Here is a 23,110-nt window from a genome sequence, read left to right on the forward strand (position 1 = left end):
ATAAAGGTTAAATATCTCATTAATGGTCAGTACTAAATAGTTTTGCTTCTACATGATCACCTCTGCAGCTTAAATGTCCTGCGTCAAAGTTATAATGTGGAAAAACTCTTTAGTACTGGAGGAAAAATGTTAGTTTTTTCCCTCCTGTGCAATAAACCAAAGGGAAAAACTGCATTTCAATGAAGTGCATTATAAACATCTGCAAGACTAAAACACACAAAGTAAAACATGTTCAGGTTCTGATTGAATAGTCCTGATTCTGGTCACCTGCAGATGTGAAGAAGCAGGACAGGAAACTAAAGGTGAGCAGAGAGAACAAGACAAATGCATGAAGCCTTATGTTTTAGCAGAACTATGGGAAAGGAAACAGTTGAGTTAATTTCATGGACTATATTTCAATGTGCCAGAACAGGTGACAGAAGGAGAGCTCTCCAGTATGCAAGTGAGAGGACCCCCCCATCAGCTTCCTCGGTGAGAATGAAATAAATAAACAATGAATGGTCCACTCTCCTCTCGCCTTCGCCTCATCCCATCTCATGCATGGCTGCCAGTAATGGTCTACTGGGTGTCAGCTTTTATTGGCACGGCACAAAGACAGTGCCAAGGGCTTGGTGGCTCGACTCCCCGCTGCAGACTCGGCCTGTGGATAAAAGCAAGCAAAATGCCTCAGTCGAGCTCAGAGACATAGTCATGTTGGGCTGGAACGAGGAAGTGCAGTGGAGAGGGGAGGGACTGAGGGCGCAGCTCCATGGGGCCGCCGCGGCGCTGCGACCTTCTGCACATGGAGCCGGGGAGAGTTGGAAGAACTTCATACTGCAAACTCAAGGAATAGCAGGTAAAGTCACTTCCACTGCGTTTTTCAGCTCGGCACACATATCACAGCTTAGGTCAAGACATGTGGATCGAACCCACGCGTGTTTTTCGGTAAGATTTTAAAGGAGAGATTTGCACATGACTGGAAAAGTCTCTCCTTGTAGTTTCGGTGCAGGTGCACCGCAGCATCAGATCCCTTTTTGTGCGCGTTATTCTCCTCTGGCAGCTGACATATAACGGACCAGAAAAATAACAGACATTTAATAAAAAATAAAACCAGATTCCCCTTTTTACGCGTCACTTTTTTTTCTTTTAACCATAAAGTTATTTAACGGAAATAATGGGATACTTCTGATTTCATCCATGCGCCTGTTTTTTCTTTTGGGATCACATGGATATTTCCCAATATTTAATATTTTTAATTAAATAGCAAACTGAATTCTATATATATAACTGTATTATTTTTGTTTTCTTTTTCTTTTTTAACCGCTTTAATGCGTTTTTCCTCTTGCGCTTTGGCACCTGTTGCAACAGATCAGTGCGCACTCACTCCATTCAGACGGACTTTAAGTGAAGTTTAAGAAAAATATTAAAAGACATTCCTCCAAAAACTACTTTTATTTTAAATTCACAGAGATCCACATACATAACCGAATGTGAAAATATTTCTCCGCTGTTTAAACAGGAAACCGTGCGCACTAAAGCTGTAACTACACTCGTCTGTTCGGTGTATAATCTATAAATCTGATAGTTTCTCATACCGTTAAGCTTTGTTTTCACCTGTTGGAACCACAGTCTCTGTTAGATGTTGAACGTCTGCGTGAAGACAGAGGTAAAAAACTCTGAAATGTAGGCAGGACTGTTGAAACTTTTCACACTGCTGACTCTGAGGTGGAAAGTTGTTCATCAACGCCCAAAAATAACGACAGAGACATTCTCTGTCATAATGTTGAGCAAATCAAATGTGTTTTTTTTTGTTTGTTTTTTTTTTAAACTTTGCAAAAACTTAAAGATTGGGAACGTTTCAGCAAAAATATTTCACTTCGGATTTTGATAAAATAAAATATTAACTGATATTTTTAAGTGTTTTAAATGGAGCTATTGTGAGTCTTAATTTGTACAAACTTTTTTCTTTTTAATTAACCTATTTAACCTTACTTATTTTATGTAAAAATATATATATATATATATTTTTCAAATATAAATACATTTGGAGTTTTCTTTAAATTAAAATCTTATTTAACTTGAGGAAATAAGCTGTAAATCACATTCAATGCAAGCCACAAAAATCAATATTTGTTAGAAGAGCTTCAAAAGTTAAGATTTTCAATATTAAATTTATATAAAGCTTTGAAATTGACTCCAGTACCTGCACAAAAAGGACTTTTTCATTGCTCAGTTGGAAAGAGAAGTGCTGAAAGTGCTGCAAATCTCTCTGCAGATACATCATCTTTCTTGTCAGTAGAAACAGAAGTAGGAGGGGGGCAGAGGAAGACAGACAGTTATTAAAATGATTGTACTGTCTGAATACCAGAGTAGTGAAGTGTGTCAGATGCAAATGAAGGAAACTTCTCTTCAGCGCACCTTTACTCTCCCCTCACCCCCTCAGCAGGCACCAGAACACATCTGCTAACACCACCTACCCACTTACACCCATACATTTCATGAATTACTGATGAGAATCTCTATCCAAACTGCACAAAGGTGACCATGCACCACATTGCTTCGACGACGAGGATAATCTCTTCTCCTAATGTTTGATAAGAAAGCGCACACAGCTTCACTGCTTCTCATAGAAGCATTAATTCACATATTTTCATTAATCACCACTCGAAAGTTGTACTGAAGAGTGAAATGAAGTGGAGTTATGTATGATTTATTTTGCATGTACATGTTATCTAAGTGAGGTCAGCTTTAATATGTCAATCTGAATGATGGTGATGATATTTAATACAGGCATTATATTACATATTATACCACATTTTAATGCTTTTAAAATATAAATAACTACAAATATTATGAGCTTTATTTCTTAATGACTTATTAATGAATATTTCGTCACTGACTGAATCAGCTATTATATTGCTGCATATGTATAGACATTTTACTCACATAGCTAAACTTATTGTGAAACAGTGAAGACTTTTAATGTACTTTTTATGATTGACTTCTTATCCATATGCGTTCATGCTCTGCAGACTTTGAGTTCCTCCTGAGTATCCAAACTTTGCTGGTGTGGTCCACAGTATCTGTTAACGGTTTCGTTGTTTCTCATCTCCACCCAGCTCCCTGGTGTAGCTTTTGCACCTCACTCTGAGCAGACGCCTGAAGGCACCCCCCTCCTCCCCCCCTGAATGCACCACCACCACACACACACACACACACACACACACACACACGCACAGGACTGACAACTCTGTCAACCCACAACCCTCTTCCTGCCTCGACTCACTTGACACACTAAGACCTAAACTTTTCCAGTGCCCCTCCGCTCACACAACTCTTTTCTGTGACATCCATTTCACCGGCTGAAAAATTCCACCTGCCCCCACTTTATCTTTAACAAAATGCGTCATTTTGCATCTTATCCTTAACTTCACTGTCAAGTTTTAACCCTCAAAATGTTGTGAGAGTTGACTAAAATGTCTTCACAACATCAGCATTTATACAGAAACATCAGCTTGATTTTACTGATTCATAATTATCAATCAGTGATAGAATATAAGGAAATATGTGCTTTTGCTGAAGTTTATTTGAGTATTTCCATAGACTTCGGATGCAAATTATCATAAATATCATGAGAAACTTAAATTCTGATTTATTATTTTATTGTGTATATATATTTACACTTCTTTTTCTTTTAAACTGTTTTGCACTACGCACCACAAGAGAGTTGTCTCTTGATTTTGTTGTACATATGTGTAATGACAATAAAGGCATTCTATTCTATTCTATTCTATTCTATTCTATATAAAATAAGTCAACTCAAATTATAACGTGAGACACCCAATAGTATTTTCAGTAATTAAAATCATCTCCACTGTTATTGTCTGTAAAATTAAAAATGAACACATAGATTAATGCATCAATAATTATAATAATTATAATCTGCACTTTTATTTTTATATTTGAAGTATATTTTGATGGTAATACTAATGTAATTTTAAATAAGCCTTAACATGAAGGGCTTTTTTTACACTGTTGTACTGCTACTTTTACTTTTACTTACATTTATACATATCTTCTCACCACTTCTGAGAATTATTGCTGGTGTTTGATAGTAAATGTGAACTTTTGAAAGCAGTTTCAGCAGTAAATGTATTCATTTTCTCATTTAGGTGTAAGTATGCTGAGATATGTGGAGTTTAATGTTTTACTGTTAATGGAACTGCTTTTAAAGGAGCACATTTGTCATTCATACAAATAAGCACAGTTCTTAACAGTGGTGATAAAGTATTTAGATGTAAGTAAAAGTAGCAATACAACAGTGTAAAAATACTATAAAAGTACTGCATTTAAAGCTAAAACTTAAAAATGCAAAATACTGATCTAAAAATATACTTGAGGTACTGAAGAAACAGGCCCATTTCTGAATTAAAAATATTACTGGATTATAGGTACACACACATACACACACACACACACACACACACACACACACACACACCTAAAGGAGGATATAAGTAGGTTGTGAAAATACATAAAAATACTTTTGAATAACTTTTCGTCAGTATCTGCTTCCTGAATATTCAGTGCACACCTTTCTTTCCACATGCCTACGCAACTGGGTTGTGGCTGAATGTAGGAACTCTCTTCTTTATTTCTGTCGAAGCACCCCCCCCGCCAACACATCCGTGTTTCCCTTCGCACCATCTGCCCAGAAAAGGGCACATGAGAATATACCCTTCTGCCCCCTGCCTCCAAACTCCAGATGCTGAAGAAAGGCGGTGCAGAGTCATATCAGCCGAGTAACACGCAACACCCCGTGTTGTGCTGAACGAATCATCTGCACCAGCGACCTTTGCCCCCCACTTCTCCTCCCTCCTCTCACAGTTGCATCCTGGGCGTCTGCGGCTGCCGAGCTCCTGACTTGACTCCGCAGAAAACTGTGTGTTGCGACAGAGCGGCCCTGTCGCTTCCCACTATTTGTTCCAAGTGTGTGGAGCCATCTGTCAGTAAAACAGGAAGGCCTAGGTTCCCCTTCTCCCTTGGGCTCATTTCGCTATTTTCGGGAGCTTCACTTCTCCCTGTGTGGCTGCTTGGACTGGGCAGCGGCCCCACCAAGGGCTTCTTGAAGTGGCGGAGCTGGGGCTGAGGCTGTCGGGCCCATCTGCTGCAGGCTTGAGGGCCATCCATTATTAATGGGGCCACGAGCACTGGTGACTCCTCAGATATTCAGCCCTGGCCGAAGGATCGCTTCTGGACTCCTCTTGCTAAAAAAATTAATAAATAAAGAGAAGTTCTCTGTCCTTCGGCCTGCTTTTCTGTCTCTCTGCCTTCTTCTTTCCTCTTTCCTTTTACATTTACTCTCCTCACTTCTTGCCCTCCCTTCGCCTACCTGTCTGCCTTTATATCTGTCTCACCGCCTCCCTGGCCTCCTCTGTCTCTCTGTCTCTTTCCTCCATTCTTTTTGTTTCTGATTGTGGCTTGCATGCATCTGTGCTCAGGCCGCGGGCTCAGCGATGCATGCTCAGTAAATTAGAGAGAACACGAGCGCCAATCAGCTGGGCACGGCAAACACCCGCATCCTCAGTGACCTTGGGCCAGTTAATTTTCTGCTTAATTTTGCGGCAGTCAGTTTGCATTTTTGGATGATTACGTGGCAGGAAATTAACAATAAATAACAAATGTGGTCTGAAAGCCCATTCCCGGTAACCCTGCGCTAGCGGCGGGCACATCAGCCCGAGCCAAGCCACTCTCCAAGCTCAGTCGCTCTGTCAGACTTGTAATGAAAATGTCTGTAATTCTTTGTAATGTAATGTGGGGGACAGTGGAGTGTCTGCAGCTGCGACAAGACTGATCTCACAGGGGTCAAAGCGAGAAAGTACACCCTTTACTCAAGTCTGTCTTTTTATAATGTTGTTTCTCAGCCTGTACTTGATTAAACTTACACCGATCTACATTTCCATCTCTCTCCTATTAGAGTACTTGCACCGCATGGAGACAGAGGAGGCCCAGGAAATGGCCCAGATGCCAGGTAAAAGACAACCCGCTGCATGATTGAGGCATAGAGTGCACAAAGTAGATACAATAGGGCCAACAAACTGCTTTTACACCACCTGGAGGTAATTTTGGTTCTGCCGAATGAGAGGCGGCGAAGGGTTGCGCGGTGACTGATGGGTGTTTTGCTGGTGTGTGTCTCCACAGGCAGGGACAGCCCTCCTGCCAACGAAGTGGCGGAGGAGGCGGAGGAGCCCATGGCCGTCCCGGAGGACCTGTCATCCGGCTCCACCCACCAGCAGAACAACAGAGGGGACAAAGGTATGAATGAGGCAGCATCTCCTCAAACACCCACTGATACTTGTGTAAAAATTCACATATGATTGGAATCACATATGAAGTTTAAAGCGGCGATGCAAGTAAGTACTTCACTGCCTGATAAAGTATTCACAAAGCATCCAAATCAGAGTAAAATACTTAAACGGCAGCGGTGTCACTATCAAACGCATAGCTTATATATTAAAAAACCCTTAATTTAATCCCATGCTCATCCAGTGGGAGGTATTTGCCACTTTAAATCCCTTGGAAAAATTAATTTAAAGCTGCAAAGACACAAATTTAGGTCATTGGCAGAAAAGGTACAAAAAATCCCTTTGATCCATGGCATGTCATTAATAAGCCCAATCTTAAGGAATAGCTAATGTGGCCTTGATTTGAGTTTGTGAACATCAAGCCAGGGAATATCATGGTGAAAGTAAGGATGGGGCCTGTAGGGGTATATTTATCTCAAGTCTGGTTGCATGGGCAGTATGTCAGAAAATAGGAAATGAAATGTAGAAGGAGGAATACTTGCAGATTATTGACAGTTTTTGTCAGATGAGTTACATAGCACAGACAGGATGTTCATTTAATTAGAGAAAAAACATTATTTATTCAGTTGACACATTAAATCTTATTATAACAAACATAAGACGCACAACAGGAAGTGTAAACAAATTAAAAGAAGTTTAAAAAGAGGCATTTCAGCCTTCATCATGACAAATTACTTCACACGATGACACAAGCAAAGCGTTGACGATCCTACCAGTGTTTTTCCACTTATCCAGATAACGGTAAAGATTAGCAGCGCACAGTCAAAAATAAAATGCGAGAGGAAACTGAAATAGGATGTGTAAGAGTTTCCTAAGAAGAACTTGCCATCAGACAGTTTCAACACTCCTGGAGATAAAGAGTTCAGGAACAGGGCTGAGCTGTGCATCATTTCACCACATCAAGTCTCACACCTGCACACATACACACACACTCACACACAGTCGAGTTAGGCCGTCATATGTCACATGTATGATCATCTAAACACGCACCGAGAGGTCGGAATGGGTTAAACCGAAGTGGACGGCATGGACAGATTTTGTGTGTGACATAAAAAGACACATGACTGAAGATATTTGCTCTCTGGCATCATTTTAGAAGTGTGACTTTATGCACAATCGCAGCTTCCTTTCTTTCCCTGTATAGTTTCAATATTGAGCACGAGTGTGTCTATATATACATATATACAGGGACAGAGAAAGAAAGAAGGGAAGTGTAAGTATCTGGTACATCTATGCATCGCTACCTCTGTGATAAAACCTGAACGAGTTATAATTATCACCCAGGATCATGTGCTGCTCAGTTCTCTGTAGCAAAAAGGCAAAGTAAGGAAGGAGGGGAGAGAAGGGGGGGGGGGGGGGGCTATAAGCGGGACATGGGACCTCAAAGTATTGAACGCTCCAAACCTCAAAACCAGGTTTCCTGCTGCAAATAAGTAGTCAGACAAGTGACATTGCTGCTATGAATTGACAATAGTGCAACCAAAAAAACATTGTGTGCTCATGTGTAATTCCAGGAGAAAGGGAAGTTATTTAGTTTTGTCATTTTCTGTAAGGTCCTTCAAATGAAACGTGTGAACATTATGCAGACCTTTACAACATCCCAGTGGACGGATTTCTCTTTCACTTTCGGTGAATCAGAAGGAGCCTTTGCTGTTTCAGAGACATGACACTAAGAAGGAGACTGTAGACTGTAGTTCCCGAAAACATGGAGGCGCGTTTATGACAAAAAACCAACAAAAAAAAAAAAAAGTGAGGTGAGGGGAAAAGCAGGCTGTTTTTGGTGTTCCTGCAAGTGGCGTTGAGTGTGTTGCTGGCGCGGTTTAACACATGTGGTTCGACAAACTTGCATACAGGGTTATTTTCAGGCAGTGAGAGCAGCACAGCTCTGTAACAGGAACCTCCGACAGGCTCCCGGTGTTTCCACGCTGCACAGAACTAACACACTTACCAGCTTGATTCCTATCTCAACCTCTGTTAAAAGAGCTTGAGCGTACATTATGACCCTGTTACAACAAAGTGCTCCTCTTACACTAATTCTGTACCTTCGTCATGTTTTTACTCACTTCTCTTGGTGCAGTATTTCACCCTCTGCTAATATCTATTTAACATTTTCATCCACATCAGGTTAGAACTTTTTTTTTTTTTTATTGCAACGGCCTTTGTTTGTCTATGCTGTGATCTGACACTTGCTTCCCAAAACGAGCAAATCAGGATGTGTGACTGTGACAAACATAACATAAAGTAAAAAGCCTTGTTCCTACTCCCGATTTAGTCATAACTTCCCCATATCCATGAGAAGTGGGTGTCAGCCAGGCGTTCATGGTTCCCTTCTGTCTGATTTAGGCAACTGATAACCTGAGAACCTCTCTGCTACACATTAACATGAAGAGTTAGTATTTATAGATTCCTCATTTCATGAAATCAGTGACAGATGAATACAACTTCTATAGGCTTTATATTAAAATATTATTCCTCAGACTGTCCTTTTTGGTCATAATTAATACTGTATAATTAATGCTGTTCATTGATTTCCTTATTTTTATATTTTTATTGCCTGTAAAGTTGGAATAATTTTGTTTTCAGACACATTCCTCTTTTTATTCCTGTTTATACACATCAGTAATCACCTTTAATCAGGTGCAATGATTACACACTGAGTTCCAGTTAGATTTTATCAAGAACAAATCACATTTTAACAATAATTTCATGAGAACAGGCAAAAATATTTAATTCCAAGTGTTCCAACTGGGCATCAATGTATCTGTGGAAAGCCACAACTCAAAACACATTATAGGATGATAATCAAGAGCTGTATATCCATGGAAAATCTGCTAAAACTTTCTCAAATAGTTTGTTTTTATGTTTCTTACCCATCAAACATATATACACTAGAACCTCGCAGTATGACTACACCATTGTATGAGTAATTTCCTTATTTTTATATTTTTATTGCCTGTAAAGTTGTAATAATTTTGTTTTCAGACACATTCCTCTTTTTATTCCTGTTTATACACATCAGTAATCACCTTTAATCAGGTGCAATGATTACATACTGAGTCCCAGTTAAACTTTGAATATCAGGAATAAATCACATTGTCACAATCATTTCATGAGAAGAGGTAAAAATATTTTCTTCCAACTTTATGGGCAACAGTGTATATTCATGAACTCTTTAATCTTTAATCTTATGAGTTAAAACGTACAGTCGTAGGGGTCAAATGTTTTATTTTCTTGCAAAATGGTCGGTTATTGTACAGTCCCTGCAATGCATTTTTGTCCTCTATAGGGGATAAGTGTTTCACAGCTTTACTTTACTGCAAAGGACAGCCCTTAAAAAACTAAAAAAAAAAAATGCATCTGAAAAACTGTTGCGTTTATGCCGTTTCCAGTCAAGGCATTTATTTGATGGGGAAAAAAAAGCCAAAACTTTTACTTCCTAGGTCTCAGGAGGTTAAACAAAATACCACATTAGTTCCAAAGAAAAGATTCTTACAACATAAATGAAAGTAAATGGAGGATGTTTTACTTCCAGGAAGACAAGCCAGTAAAACAAAAGACAATTTTATGTTTAGAAAATAAACCTGCAAATGTCATCTTCCTGCATATAAGGATCTTTGTGTTTTCTTTTAATTATTCATTAGTTTTGATAACATTCATCTGTAGTTATTGGTTAATATAACTGGAGGTTTTGTGGCTACAACCAATGAATAAAGTTAGGAGGCTTGAAGCGGTTCAGCCGCTTATCGAGTTTTGCTTTCGAGCTCTGTGATATGCAAATGAAACAAACTTATTCACATAGAGTAAAAAAAAAAAAAAAACCTTCCAGAGTTTAATTTGTTTCTGACACATACATCAGCAGTAAAGCCATTACGCCTGACTGAAAAACTCTGCTGGTTCGAGTGAGATATTTGTACAAATGTTTGTGTAATGTAAAGCCTCCACAAAAAGATGACTCCAGCTGCTCAGTGGAGGCTGTAATTCTTTTTCACCACCAGAAACACGGTAATGACACGTACACAAGCTGCGTGCACTTTAAGATATGACACAGGGATTAATTAGTTTAAAGTCACGTCAGTGCATGAAGACCCGACGAAAGACTAAGAGCAAAGGTAGAGCTTCAATTACAGACGATTCATTTATGCAGCTTCATTTTAAAAGAGCTTTAGTACCATTTTGATTTGATAAAGAGTGACGCCTTTCCTTCCCTTTGCGTGCACAGATGGTGATTCTCTTATCTCATCTGAACAGTGAAAAGACAAGAGAGTTTGTCCAGAAAATTTCAACAGACAAACAGATGAGGAGATTGTTTGTGTGTCACACGACGACTAATAAAGTAGTCTAGATGGTTGGATTAATCAAGAAAATAGACGACCCAAAATACCTGTTTTCTATGGGAAACATACATCAGACGCCTCCCTGTCTCTGGGTCTCTGAAAAAAAAAGTTTCAGTTACAGGCTGTTTTACAATTCCTTTCTCCGTGCTTCCCTTTCTGTCACTTCTCCATAATTCTTGGTATTTCAGTTAGACAGGCCCTCTTTCTGAAGCTTCCCCTTTTCCATAGATTCCTATATTTCACTTATTTCCACTTCTTCCTCTTCAGTTGTACAAACAGAGGTAGAGGCATGGGGAAATCAGGCTGCCACCATGACATGCAAACCACAGACTGGTGGCTGTGGGACTTGCAAGATATCGGTCAGTTCTCTTTAATGTTTCTTAAGTTCGCTGGTGGGAAAAAGAAGGAGCTGCTACTGTCACACGGAGCGTTGAAACCAAGTGGAGGTTACAGACTTAAATAAAAAGCAGGCGTCCATATTTATGGCACAGGATTTAAGTAAATGAAGACCCTGTTAGGTGAACAAAAAAGAGGTCAAGTGAGTGTGTTTGTGTGTGTTCATCGCACTGTGTTGCTCAGAGAAACACCGCTGTCGTCCCTAGTTTCACACTACTTCCTGTGTCTCTGTTTCCTGTTTATCTTGCTGTCATTTGTTTCACCAAAGTGTGATGATAGTGTTAGATGATCTGTGTGTTTCTTCATTTCATCACTGACATCTTCAAGCAGCAGGCACGCAAAGTACCTGTGTGTTCTTAAGAATGTAGAGTTAAAATAAATAAATAAATAAAAGGGACCGTAGATGGGTTTTATGTGAGCTTTTCTCTAGGTGAATATTAGAAAACAATGTCTAATAGAAGGGGGAAGTTTAGGGGAATTTAATACATTTGAATGAAAACTAAAGGAAGTTTATGGGGGCAGAACTTGCCCGATGCAACAGTTCAAGGAGGAGATGACCCGATGCATATTGATCTAAATAGAGAAGTGAGACAGAGAGAGAATAAAGTGCATTCTATAGGTTTTGTGTTAATAGGACACTTCTGGACTACTGCACTGAGAGTAAATCATGTTAAAATGTTGTCATGTAAAGCCACAAAATTAACAAAACTATAAAAAGCAGAATGCCTGAGAGAAAATGGATGTTGTAGGTGAGATTAAAAAATAGAAAGTGAAAAATTCCGACTAAAAAACAAGGAAATGATGACTTAACCTTAATTTAGACTCGAACAGTGATGGATCAGATAAAAACAACTTTGACGCTTAGAGTGGAAAAAGTTAAGACTAATATGTAATGATTCAAAGAAGAGTAAAAAAGACAGGGATCATTCACAACATTAACCCTTAAAGATCTAGACCTATTTTTGTGGCAACTTCCAAATGAATGTTTCCTATATTTAACCTTTCCCACTTTATCACAATTATATACTAATAGAATATAACTATAACAAATGAAAAACAATTGCTATTCCAAGAATGGAATTTAAAGGATCATGTTAACCCTGAAAAACCTCTTAATTTTTTTAATTTCTCTCTACATTAAACCTTTCATAAGTATTTATCACAACTTTTTATCATATCATCCTCTGCATTTAACATTTTTCCGTGATATTCAGGTATTTTCCTGTATTTAATTTTCTGATTGTGTAGATGTTCACAAAAGCTCAGAGTAAATTCAAAGGTCATTATATAAAAACAGGGAAAACTGAAGAAAAAGTGACATTTTTGACAATATATCATTAACTGAACATAAAAACAACCACCTGTAATCACTGTCATTTATCAAACTCCATGGGTTTTACTGGTGAATCGGTGTTTCCACGTTCACTACGGAGCCTCTGAATGTCCAATTGGGTCATATCTGATGACCATAGAAAGATGACAAACTGCATTTTACACCAATTATTTTCATGTATTGATTGGATTAGTGGTTCTAAAGTTTTTTGACATCTTACGTCAGTAGATGCTTTTGGTAGCTGGCGACTGTTTAGGACATGAAGGGTTAATGCTGCATCTCAGAGTCACAACATGTCACGGTATCACTATCACACTGGTAGACAGTCCTAGTATTTAACTCTATGACAGAACCATGCTCGTATTCTAAACCGTGGCTCCCCTTGCCCTCTTTTCCAGCCTGTAACATTAAAGTTGAGGCTCGCAGTGATGAGGAGAATGGGCTGGCCTGTGACATGAATGGCGTGGAGGAGGAGGAGTGCGCGGAAGACTTGCGCGTGATCGATGCCTCCGGGGCCAAGGTGAACGGCTCTCAGCCGAGCCCCGAAGCCAAGGCCTTCTCCTCGGCCGGCGGTATCCGGCTGCCCAACGGGAAGCTCAAGTGCGATATCTGTGGGATAGTTTGCATTGGTCCCAATGTGTTGATGGTGCACAAGCGAAGCCACACTGGTAAGCCATCTGCACAACTTCTTGCCCTTCCTTTGCACCCATGTTCACTGTCAGTATGAAAGGATGGATGAGGGGTAGAAAGACGTCTGCTGTGGCTCCTTCATCCCCAGTTTTACAGCTTTTGTTTAGTTTCTGTCTTCCTGCAACAATTTGACTTTAACCTCACCCTAAAAATACTCATAATTTGATTCTATTTTGTTTTTTACACAAAAAAAAAAAGTTCAGTGACCTCATTAAACACTGTCTGGGGTCTCTGAATAGTAAAGTTTTGTTGAACACATGCTTCAAAGCCCATTTCCATTGCATGAGCTTTGGATTTCCACAATGCACTTGATAGAACAGCACAAAAGCTCACAATGGGCTCCAAAATATCTGAAATGTCAAAAAATCCTGCTTGTAAATATATTCTTTAAACTCAGATTTCACATGAATAAAGTGTCAGTTGTATGTGTATTCACACTGATCCTCGAACATTAAAGTTTTTAGTGAACTTTAAGGTAATCGAGGCATCCCTTTGTGTTCTTTCCTGACACACCATCAGTAGTGATACTTCTGAGAAATAAACTTTAGAGCCTGTTGTTATGTTTGCAATCACCCTTAGTTGTAATGGCATCTCTGCGTTTGGTTGTTTGCATGTAGACCTTCCTATCGTGCGTGAAATAGTCTCTGAGATTAGTATTTATTATTGTTCATCTCAAATTACCACATGACAAGCAATAGTAAATGATCAAATTACTGTGCGATAAAGTAGCAGAGGGGAACTTGGTCCGAAAAAACATGGCTTCAGTTGAGAAACAGGATATCTGTAGCAATTAAATGGAATCTCCATGAAGTGACAATTATCTGGCTATTAAAAGTTTTTCAAATTTCAGAATTGATATTCTATTGTAATGAACCCAAACCAGTGGTGGGGAACATTTCTGAAAAAGGCACTTAACTGTCAAGCTTCAGAAACTAATGAAACTCAAAATGGAAGAAAGGAACACTAGACTAATGTAAATGCAAAAGAAAGTACAATAAAAGATATAATGAAGTGCCTCCGTTTTAAATAGAAAATATTCTGTGGTGAGTCTTTGCTCCAGAAATGCATTTTTAATGAATTTCCTTTTATATATTTTTGCTGCTCCACTGGTGACTCTTATTTTATGGGGGGCTTTTGAAAAAAAAGGCCATATTAAAACGTTCTCACAGAATGCCACAACACGCGGAGAGGCTGGATATTGGTTTATTCCAGAGGCGCTGATCAGGAAGACTGGCTCTCAACACAAAGTGTTTCCTTCGCTTTATTCAAATGAGGCTGAATTTGCATTGTGATGTGCCGCTCTTATTTTAGAGACGAAGAAGAGGAAAAAATGAGATTTTCAGATCAAATTGACCTAGGCAATGGTGCATTACGGAACTGGCAGGCTGAGTCTGAAAGGCTCTTGTTCGATCAGAGCGCCAGAAGTCGGTGGGGCAGGGGGAGCATGGAGAGATGGAGTGTCACTCTGCTGTGAAACCCTCCCAGGCTGCTGGATCGCTGTCTGCCCCAGAGATGCTCCATCATCCGGCTTGTTCTGGCGCTCAGGATGCTTGTAGTGCAGTGACCCCACATTCCCACAGCAGCAGCCGCTTTTTCATCCACATAGAAAAGACAAAGGCTCTGAGCATTAATTGTCCTCAGTGATTAAAAATAATGAGATCAGGGACAGTGGTACAGTGCTTCCAACGCTTTCATATCATGAACCCTTCATTAAATTGGGTGCTAGTATAAGTATACAAGTTGCTTTTTCCTGTTCATCCTTTGAACCTGCGTCTTTACAGTAACGTGTGCTGTTGTGTTCTCGTCTTCAGGTGAACGTCCTTTCCAGTGCAGCCAGTGCGGCGCCTCTTTTACTCAGAAGGGCAACCTCCTGCGTCACATCAAGCTCCATTCGGGGGAGAAACCCTTTAAGTGTCACCTGTGCAGCTACGCCTGTCGCAGGAGGGACGCCCTCACCGGCCATTTACGCACCCACTCGGGTGAGTGAACACAATGCTCACCCTCAGTGGTAATTCAAGGAACATTACATGGAAGTGTTTACAAAAGGGATGACATGTAAGGGGAAGTTGACTGGGTGTAGATATGGTGTCACTTTTTTTGCAAATGCTTTGCAGAAGTATGTGTTAATGAAATTTTAGGGTGTAAACAGCCTTCTCTGAGTAGGTCATAAACTTATTGAGCTGAAGTAAATGAAAACGATCACTGCACAGAGGGAAAAATGAAATGCCATGAGTTCATGCATCCCTACTGACGATGTAAATATTAAAACTACTTAATACTGTATAGAATCTCACTTTTAAAATAAGCTGCGTTGTTTTCCAAAGTAGCTGAACACTGAAATTTACAGCAAATGTAATTCAAGCAAATGCATAGTTTAATTCATTTGGAGGAGTTGTGAACATTTACAGCAGCAGGATGAGAATGTAGGATTAACTCAGTATAAAAAAAAACGATAAACTGTGCTCCCTCATGGTTCCTTCTAGTGTTATTTAATGTTTTAGACATTAGAAATAAAGGATGACTGATTAAATTATGATCATTTGAACCTGCAAAAGCTCATATCAGCTTCAATCACTGAAAAAAACCTAGATTTATTTATTTTGAACATGCAAAGAAACAAAATAAAACAAAACAAAGCAAAATAAGACAAAAACAAAGTAACATTTAAATGAACAGAATCTATCTTCAAGTACGTGCAAGTCTGAATTTTGCACGGTCAAAAAGGAGTAGGAAGAAGTATAAACTTATTTAATCCTACCCCTCTAGTGCTTTTACACATTTATCACTAACTTAATACAAGATTTGTTGGAAACTGCCTTTAACTTTACTGAAGGGAACTGATCTAATAAACACCTGGATCACTTACTATCAAACTCAAAGTAATTCACAATAAAGCAAAAAAAAAAAAAAAAAAATCTGCCAAAAGTAATTTGTGAAAAAAAAAAATTAGCCAGTTCAAAGTGTGATTTTTAGTTTTCAAACTGTTATTTTCCTTTAGTAAAAAGCCTGAAATTAATAATCAGCCACTTTAAGAGCCAAGTTTTATTGATATAGTAATTAAATTAAGTGGAAGAAAATTATTAATCAGTCTAATTATAAGTTTATGACACAGTGAAATAAGCTGTACGTAAACCACTGCAAGCAAATTCAATGTTGACCTGATGATGGCGCTAGGTGAAAAGCAAACCATCCGACAGCTCTGAAACCAGTCTGTAGAAACAAATAAACACTAGATTAGAACCTGAGTATTTGCCTGTATATTCCACTGCTGTGTTCACTGATGTACACTTATTTATTGCAGTTGGAAAACCCCACAAGTGTGCTTACTGTGGGCGGAGCTACAAGCAGCGCAGCTCTCTAGAGGAGCACAAGGAACGGTGTCACAACTACCTCCAGTGCATGGGGCTGCAGAACAACATCTACACAGGTTGGTGCTCACGCTGCACTTTCACCCAGTCTGATGACCTGCTTGAATGTAAGGCTTCTCATGCATGCGACAAAAGTGTAGCAGTCACCAAACAGGACCGGTTGAATAGAAACCTGCATTGACTTACAGCCTTTTGGGAACGTAAAATACGTGTAATTGTAATAAAAATTCAAAGAAGTCACAGAGTTTAATATTTGTCCATGTGTACTCTGCAGTCATGAATGAATGCACTGTAAAATATGTAAGGTAAAGTGTGTTTTAACATCTGCACTGATGCTGAGAAACACATTTAGTTCAACTGTGAGCACCAACGAATACTGTATTTATAGACCAAGTGCCTCACATGTGTCAGAATAGTCCGCTCTGCGCTGAGTAAAAAAAAAAAAACATCAGCCATGTGTTATAATAAACCTAAAGACCTTCGTACACAGCTCATTACTTTAAACAGGACAAACTTAAAATACCTTGACTCTGAATCTACTTTTCTGTCTTGCTTTCCAGTAGTAAAGGAAGAAAGCAACCAGAATGAGCAGAGGGAAGACTTAAGCCAGACGGGATCTGACAGAGCCTTGGTGCTAGACAGACTAGCTAATAATGTAGCTAAACGTAAGAGCACTATGCCACAGAAGTTTGTGGGTAAGTGCTGAAATCTGCTTCCTCTGAGTAAATACAATGTTGGTACATGTGCTGACAAGTAACTGTAAAGGCTGCACCTATAGCATGTGCATAGGTGCGCTTTGTGTGTTGCATTTTTTTTTTTATTTGCTCCCTGGCTCTGCAGAATGCATGCAGTGTTATAGTATCTCTAGTAGAACCATATTTAACACATGTTTTATCCTGTATTTTAATTTTACATTAAGACAACTATAACCTTTATGTGAAAATAGAGACAAACATGTTTTATTAAAAGCTGCAAATGATAAAGATGAAAAAAAAAATCAGTTAATTAAAGACACTTAAAATGTACAGAGGTTGTATGAGGTACTTATCTGTGGTCAGTGTATTATTGTAGTCAGGATTTCCCAGAATGCAACTGGGACAGAACCAAAGCAAAAATAATGTTTTAAAGGATGCATCGATGTACATCCTGTAGAGCACAGGTGTCAAACATGTGGCCCGTGGACCAAAACTGGCCCGCCAAAACTTCCAGTCCAGCCCGCGGGATGATTTTGCAAAGTGGAAAATTACCCTGAAGATTTTAAGTCAGTCAAACTCGAAAATAATAACATAATAACCTATAAATAATTACTCCAAATTTTCTTCTTTAATGTAAAAAAAAAAAAAAAAGACATTATTCCAATAAATAATGACAACACCAATTTTTTCTCTTTGATTTATTGCAAAGAACATTAAATTCTAATATCCTTTAACAATAAAATGTCAATAAACGGAACAAATATGAACAACCTGAAATATCTAAAGAAAAATAAGTGCAATTTTAACAAATGTTTTCTGCCTTGGTAGATCTGATCTGTAATGCACATGTATAAATCATAAGTTGAGGCATAATATTGATAAAATTATGCTTATTTTTCTTCAGAAATGTCTGGGGTTTTTTTTTTAGATTATTCACATCTTTTTTGTTTTGGATAGTTTGTAAAGTGTAAAAATTTTCAGAATTTAAGTTATTTAAGCTATTTTTTGTTCTGAAAAATTTGGAGGTATAGGTTTTTATGCTATTATTTTAATGGTTTGGCCCGCTTGAGATCGAATTGGGCTGAATGTGGCCCCTGAAAGAAAATGAGTTTGACACCCCTGCTGTAGAGTACAGGTGTCAAACATGTGGCCTGCGGACCAAAAGCGTTCCACCAAAGGTTCCAATCGGGCCCATGGGATGAATTTGCAAGTAAAATAAAAGCATAATAACCTATAAATAATGACTCCAAATATTATTTTTGGTTTAATATGAAAAAAAATTACATTATGCCTATAAATAATGAAAACTTCAATTTTTTTTCTTTGTTTTAGTGCAAAAAAATAATAGTCAATTATGAAAATATTTACATTTATAAACTATTCACCCATAAATAGCTCCAGCGACCCCTGCGACCCTAGTGAGGATAAAACGGGTTCAGATAATGAATGAATGAAAAAACTATCCTTTAACAATAAAATGTGAATAGGCGGAACAAATATGAACAACATGAAATGTCTAAAGAAAATTAAGTGTAATTTGACCGATATTCTGCCTGTTATTAAATGCTTTGTGCCTTTGTAGATCTGATCCATAATCCACATGTATAAATGAGAAGTTTCAGCATAATATTATTAAAATTGCACTTGTTTTTCTTAAGAAATTAAATTTTTTTCAGATTATTCACATCTTTTTTTTGTTCGGCTAGTTTGTAAATGTAAATATTTTCATGATTTAATGTTATTTTTTTGCACTAAAACAGAAAAAACTTTGGAGTTGTCAGTATTTAAGGCTATTACGCTAATATTTCACTCATTTAATGTGTCCCCTGAACTAAAATGAGTTTGACACCCCTGCTGTAGAGTGTGTTTTTAATATTTGCAGTGGTGTACCCTTCTAGCCAACACTCCTTAAGATGCGGAAGTGAAGTCTCTATATCAGTCTCTTCTACACCATCAGACTCCTTTAACTAAAACAGCAATTTTATCCCATAAAACACAAAAGTCAAACCTATGGCCCACGGGCCAAAACTGGCCGACGACAGGGTCCAATCTGGCCCGTGGGATGATGATTTTTGACATGCAAAAATTACACTGAAGATATTAACAATTAATAGTGTTAAATCATTTTATTTTAGGGGTCACATACAGACCAATATATCAAGTGTATCAGACCAGTAAAATACTATCATAATAAATTATAAATAATGATAACCCCAAATGTTTGTCTTTGTTTTAGGGAAAAAAGTAAAATTCCATAAATATGTTTACATTTACAAACTATCCTTTTGCACAAAATGTCAATAACCTAAACAAATATGAACAACCTGGAATGTCTTATGAGAAGTAAGTGTAATTTTACCAATATTCTGCATGTTATTAAATGTTTTGTATATGTATAGAGCCACTGTAAGTGATAATGTACATGTGTGAATGATAAACTGAGCCAAAATATTGTTAAATTGCATTCATTTTTCTTAAATTTCAGGTTGTTCATGTTATTCACATTTTTAAGGAAGAGATGTAGATGGAAACACTTTCATAATGTAGTTTTACCTATTATTTAACTGGTCTGGCCCACTTCGGTTCATATTGGAATGAAAGTGTCCCATGAACTAAAATGAGTTTGACACCCCTGCCATAGAACACTGAAATAGTCTTTTTGCTGTGACCAATGTGTTGGTTTGTTACTTTAACCTGAACTAACATGTTAAAAGAGTAACATCTCACAATAACTAACAGTGAAAAAGTGCTAACTCCTGTGTTCTGAGGTAAAATGACTGTTATCATGTTGGTCAGAAAACAGTAGCTTCGAAAAGACAGATATCGTGTCCATGTTCATTCCCTGTGTCTGAGAACAAGATAAAAACACTAAATCTGAGAAAAAAGGTACCCAAAATAAGTGAAATGCAGCAAGATCATTTCACTTGACAAGATTTCTTGAATTAAGATCGTTAAATCCAGAAATAAACATGCCTACATGTATGAACACTTAAAATAAGAAATTAACTCTTAAAACAAGATAAATTATTAAACACTTCTAAATCTAAGTTTTTTTTTTTATCACGGTAAGAACCAAATAATTTGCAGTGTGAGGGTGAAGAAGTAAAAATACTCTGAATATAGTGTTTACTTAAACGGACATGCCTGTGTTTCTTCTGCTGCCCCCCCCCCCATCCACAGCAGTGTCATTGTTTTGCTTCCACTCCAGTTCCCTTGTTGCATCTCCAAACTGGGGCGGTGCAGACGATCTACTGTAGTTCAGACCAAGGTTATTATCGTTAATGAAAACTAACAAAATGACGAAAACTAGAATTGTAAAAACATTTTCGTTAACTGAAATAAATAAAAAACATAATTAAAAGAAAAAAACAATAACTAACTGAAACTGTATTGTGTGCTTACAAAACTAACTAAAACTAATAAAAATTCTGGATAAAATTCCCTTTGTTTTCGTGTTTGTCAATATCGGATTGATATAAAATCGATTTATTTCCCTCGAGCAATTTTACCTGCTGGCACCATATGATATTTAACGGTCTGTCACTTGTCGTCACTTGTCGTTTACTCGTCTTCTGGTCCCCACTCTACCTGGAAACACAGAGACTAAAGTTGGGAGAAAGCAGCAGAGTCCTGTCTGGGATTTATTTGAATTTGACGGTGAAGAAGAGAAAAGATATAAAGAAACTAAAACTAAGCATTTAGAAAATAATGAAAACTAATCAAAACTAGCAAACCTGCTCTAAAAACTAATTAAAACTAACTGAATTAGAGAAAATTAGTCAAAACTAAATAAAACTAAGCTATAGTGAAAAATCCAAAACTATTAGAACCTTGGCTCAGACTATGGATAAGTGCCTCAAACATCTCACCTACAGATGATCTAAACTAAGCTCTGAACTGAAGCTCAGGCTCATTACACAGATGATGAAGTCACAGGCTGCAGGTGATGTTTGTGTGTCAGTGTAAGTGTGGTCGTTATAGTTTGGTCCTCTGTCTGCTTCCTCAGGTGACAAGCGTCTGTCCGACCTCTCCTACGACGGAGGACCGGGGGAGCTCATTCAGCCCCATGTCATCGACCAGGCCATCAACAGCGCCATCAGCTACCTGGGCGCCGAGTCGCTACGGCCTCTGGTTCAGACCTCCCCGGCCTCCTCCTCTGATGTTGGCCTGGGCTCCATGTACCCCCTGCATAAGCCGCCGCCCGAGGGCCACGTGGGGACGGCCCTGTCCGCCAAAGACAGCGCGGCCGAGAACCTCCTGCTGCTGTCCAAGTCCAAGTCGGCCTCCAGCGAGAAGGACGGCTCGCCCAGCCACAGCGGCCAGGACTCCACAGACACCGAGAGCAACAACGAGGACCGGCCCACGGGGGCTGCCGCCGGCCTCATCTACCTGACCAATCACATCACCTCGGGGGTGAGGAACGGCGTGCTCCCCCTGGTGAAGGAGGAGCAGCAGAGGCAGTACGAGGCCATCCGGGCCAGCATGGAGATGGCCTCGGAGGGGTTCAAGGTGGTGACGTCGGACGGAGAGCAGGTGAGGGCGTACCGCTGCGAACACTGCCGCGTTCTGTTCCTGGACCACGTCATGTACACCATTCACATGGGCTGCCACGGCTTCAGAGACCCCTTCGAGTGCAACCTCTGCGGTCACCGGAGCCAAGACCGATACGAGTTCTCCTCCCACATAACACGAGGGGAGCATCGCTACTGAGCCACGTGAAGACCAGATCACACACACTGTCACACAGACAGACATGCTAAGAAGTCAGACTCATGCACATGAAATAAATTTATAGAAAAACATCATGTAAGATACACTGTTAACCCCAAAAAGCTGTGTTTTTATACAAAGTATGCATGATTGTTGACACATAAATGTATGCAAATATGAAGAAGTCCATTTATTTTCATTTGAAGGAGTTGAAAAGAAGGAGCTTTCTTCACCTGTCTGTTTAAAGAAACAAAAAAATAATGTTCGGAAATAAAAGAAGACATCCTACAAAGGTGTTATACAAACCATATATACAGTTGCCTCTTGTATACAATGTACAAATGCATTTATTCTTTTGGAAAACCAGGCAGCAACTTTTTTTTTTTCTAGTTTTAGAATAAAAGTAATGAAAAGATTTAAGAATATCTGCACTGAAGCATCTACAATATGAAGAAAAGATTCTCTGCTGCAATCACTTTCATGCAGGCGACCATAATATTGGTATCAAATCCTACCGATACAAATTTTGCAATCAATGTACAGTAGAAAACCTGATCCTCACTTAGTCCAAACCTGTTCTTGTATTTGTAATAACTCATTATTTATATCTCATTTGCCTTTACATTTGCCTGTCTGTTTTTTCTATTTATTACAGTGGTTGCTGTTTGTCTGTAGAGTAGTTCTAAAAGCTGGAACCTTTGTTGTTTTTTTTTTTTTTTTTCAATCCTTTCAATTGTATTAAATGTATTTGAGAAGAAAACACGATTACTGCTGCTGGAAGGTATTTTTAGTTTTATGAGAAGACAATGTTATCCCTGGCCTTTGTTTTGTACCTGATGGCTGAGATTTGTTTCACACACAAAACGTGAGTCATCGGAGGTTTGTGGGAGCTTCTTGCTTGCAGAAATATCAATAAAGGATATTTTATATATGCACGAAGGGAGACGAAGTGTTTTGTTTTGCAATAAATGAAAATGATCATAGAGAAAGAAGAATAAATTTTCTCTTTTTACAGCAGGTAAATAGAAAGAAAAGTGCATGATTATGTTTTTAAATACTGTGTTTTAATACCCATGGCCTTAACTTGCCTTTTCTAACACTATCCAAGTTCAATTTAAAGTTCAGTGTTTGTCTTTATTGTTAATTAGGACCAAACTCAGGAAAAAAAAAGATTTTTGGAGTTATCTGAAAAGTTTCTGTTTAACTTCATCATCTCATGTTCTGAAAAAATATGGAAATG

At 38.5% G+C, this 23,110-nt stretch overlaps 1 protein-coding gene across 5 annotated transcripts; it reads left to right on the forward strand.

Annotated features, from left to right (window-relative positions):
* Positions 1-531: 531 nt before the first annotated feature.
* ikzf1 (IKAROS family zinc finger 1 (Ikaros)) lies at positions 532-22,809 on the forward strand. Of its 5 annotated transcripts, none has more exons than XM_030156794.1 (8): positions 532-835; positions 5,957-6,010; positions 6,181-6,294; positions 12,806-13,075; positions 14,909-15,076; positions 16,399-16,524; positions 17,026-17,160; positions 21,167-22,809. In XM_030156794.1, exons 1-8 carry the CDS (start codon positions 541-543, stop codon positions 21,868-21,870), a joined length of 1,866 nt encoding a protein of 621 aa, XP_030012654.1. In that variant the 5' UTR covers positions 532-540; the 3' UTR covers positions 21,871-22,809. The 5 variants fall into 5 exon arrangements, with proteins under 5 accessions (XP_030012654.1, XP_030012655.1, XP_030012656.1 ...); XM_030156795.1 differs by having other exon boundaries at positions 17,029-17,160; XM_030156796.1 differs by lacking the exon at positions 17,026-17,160.
* The last annotated feature ends 301 nt before the right edge of the window (positions 22,810-23,110 follow it).

This window comes from Sphaeramia orbicularis, chromosome 15 (genome assembly GCF_902148855.1).
Source record: "Sphaeramia orbicularis chromosome 15, fSphaOr1.1, whole genome shotgun sequence".
NCBI classification, from domain to species: Eukaryota; Metazoa; Chordata; class Actinopteri; order Kurtiformes; family Apogonidae; genus Sphaeramia; species Sphaeramia orbicularis.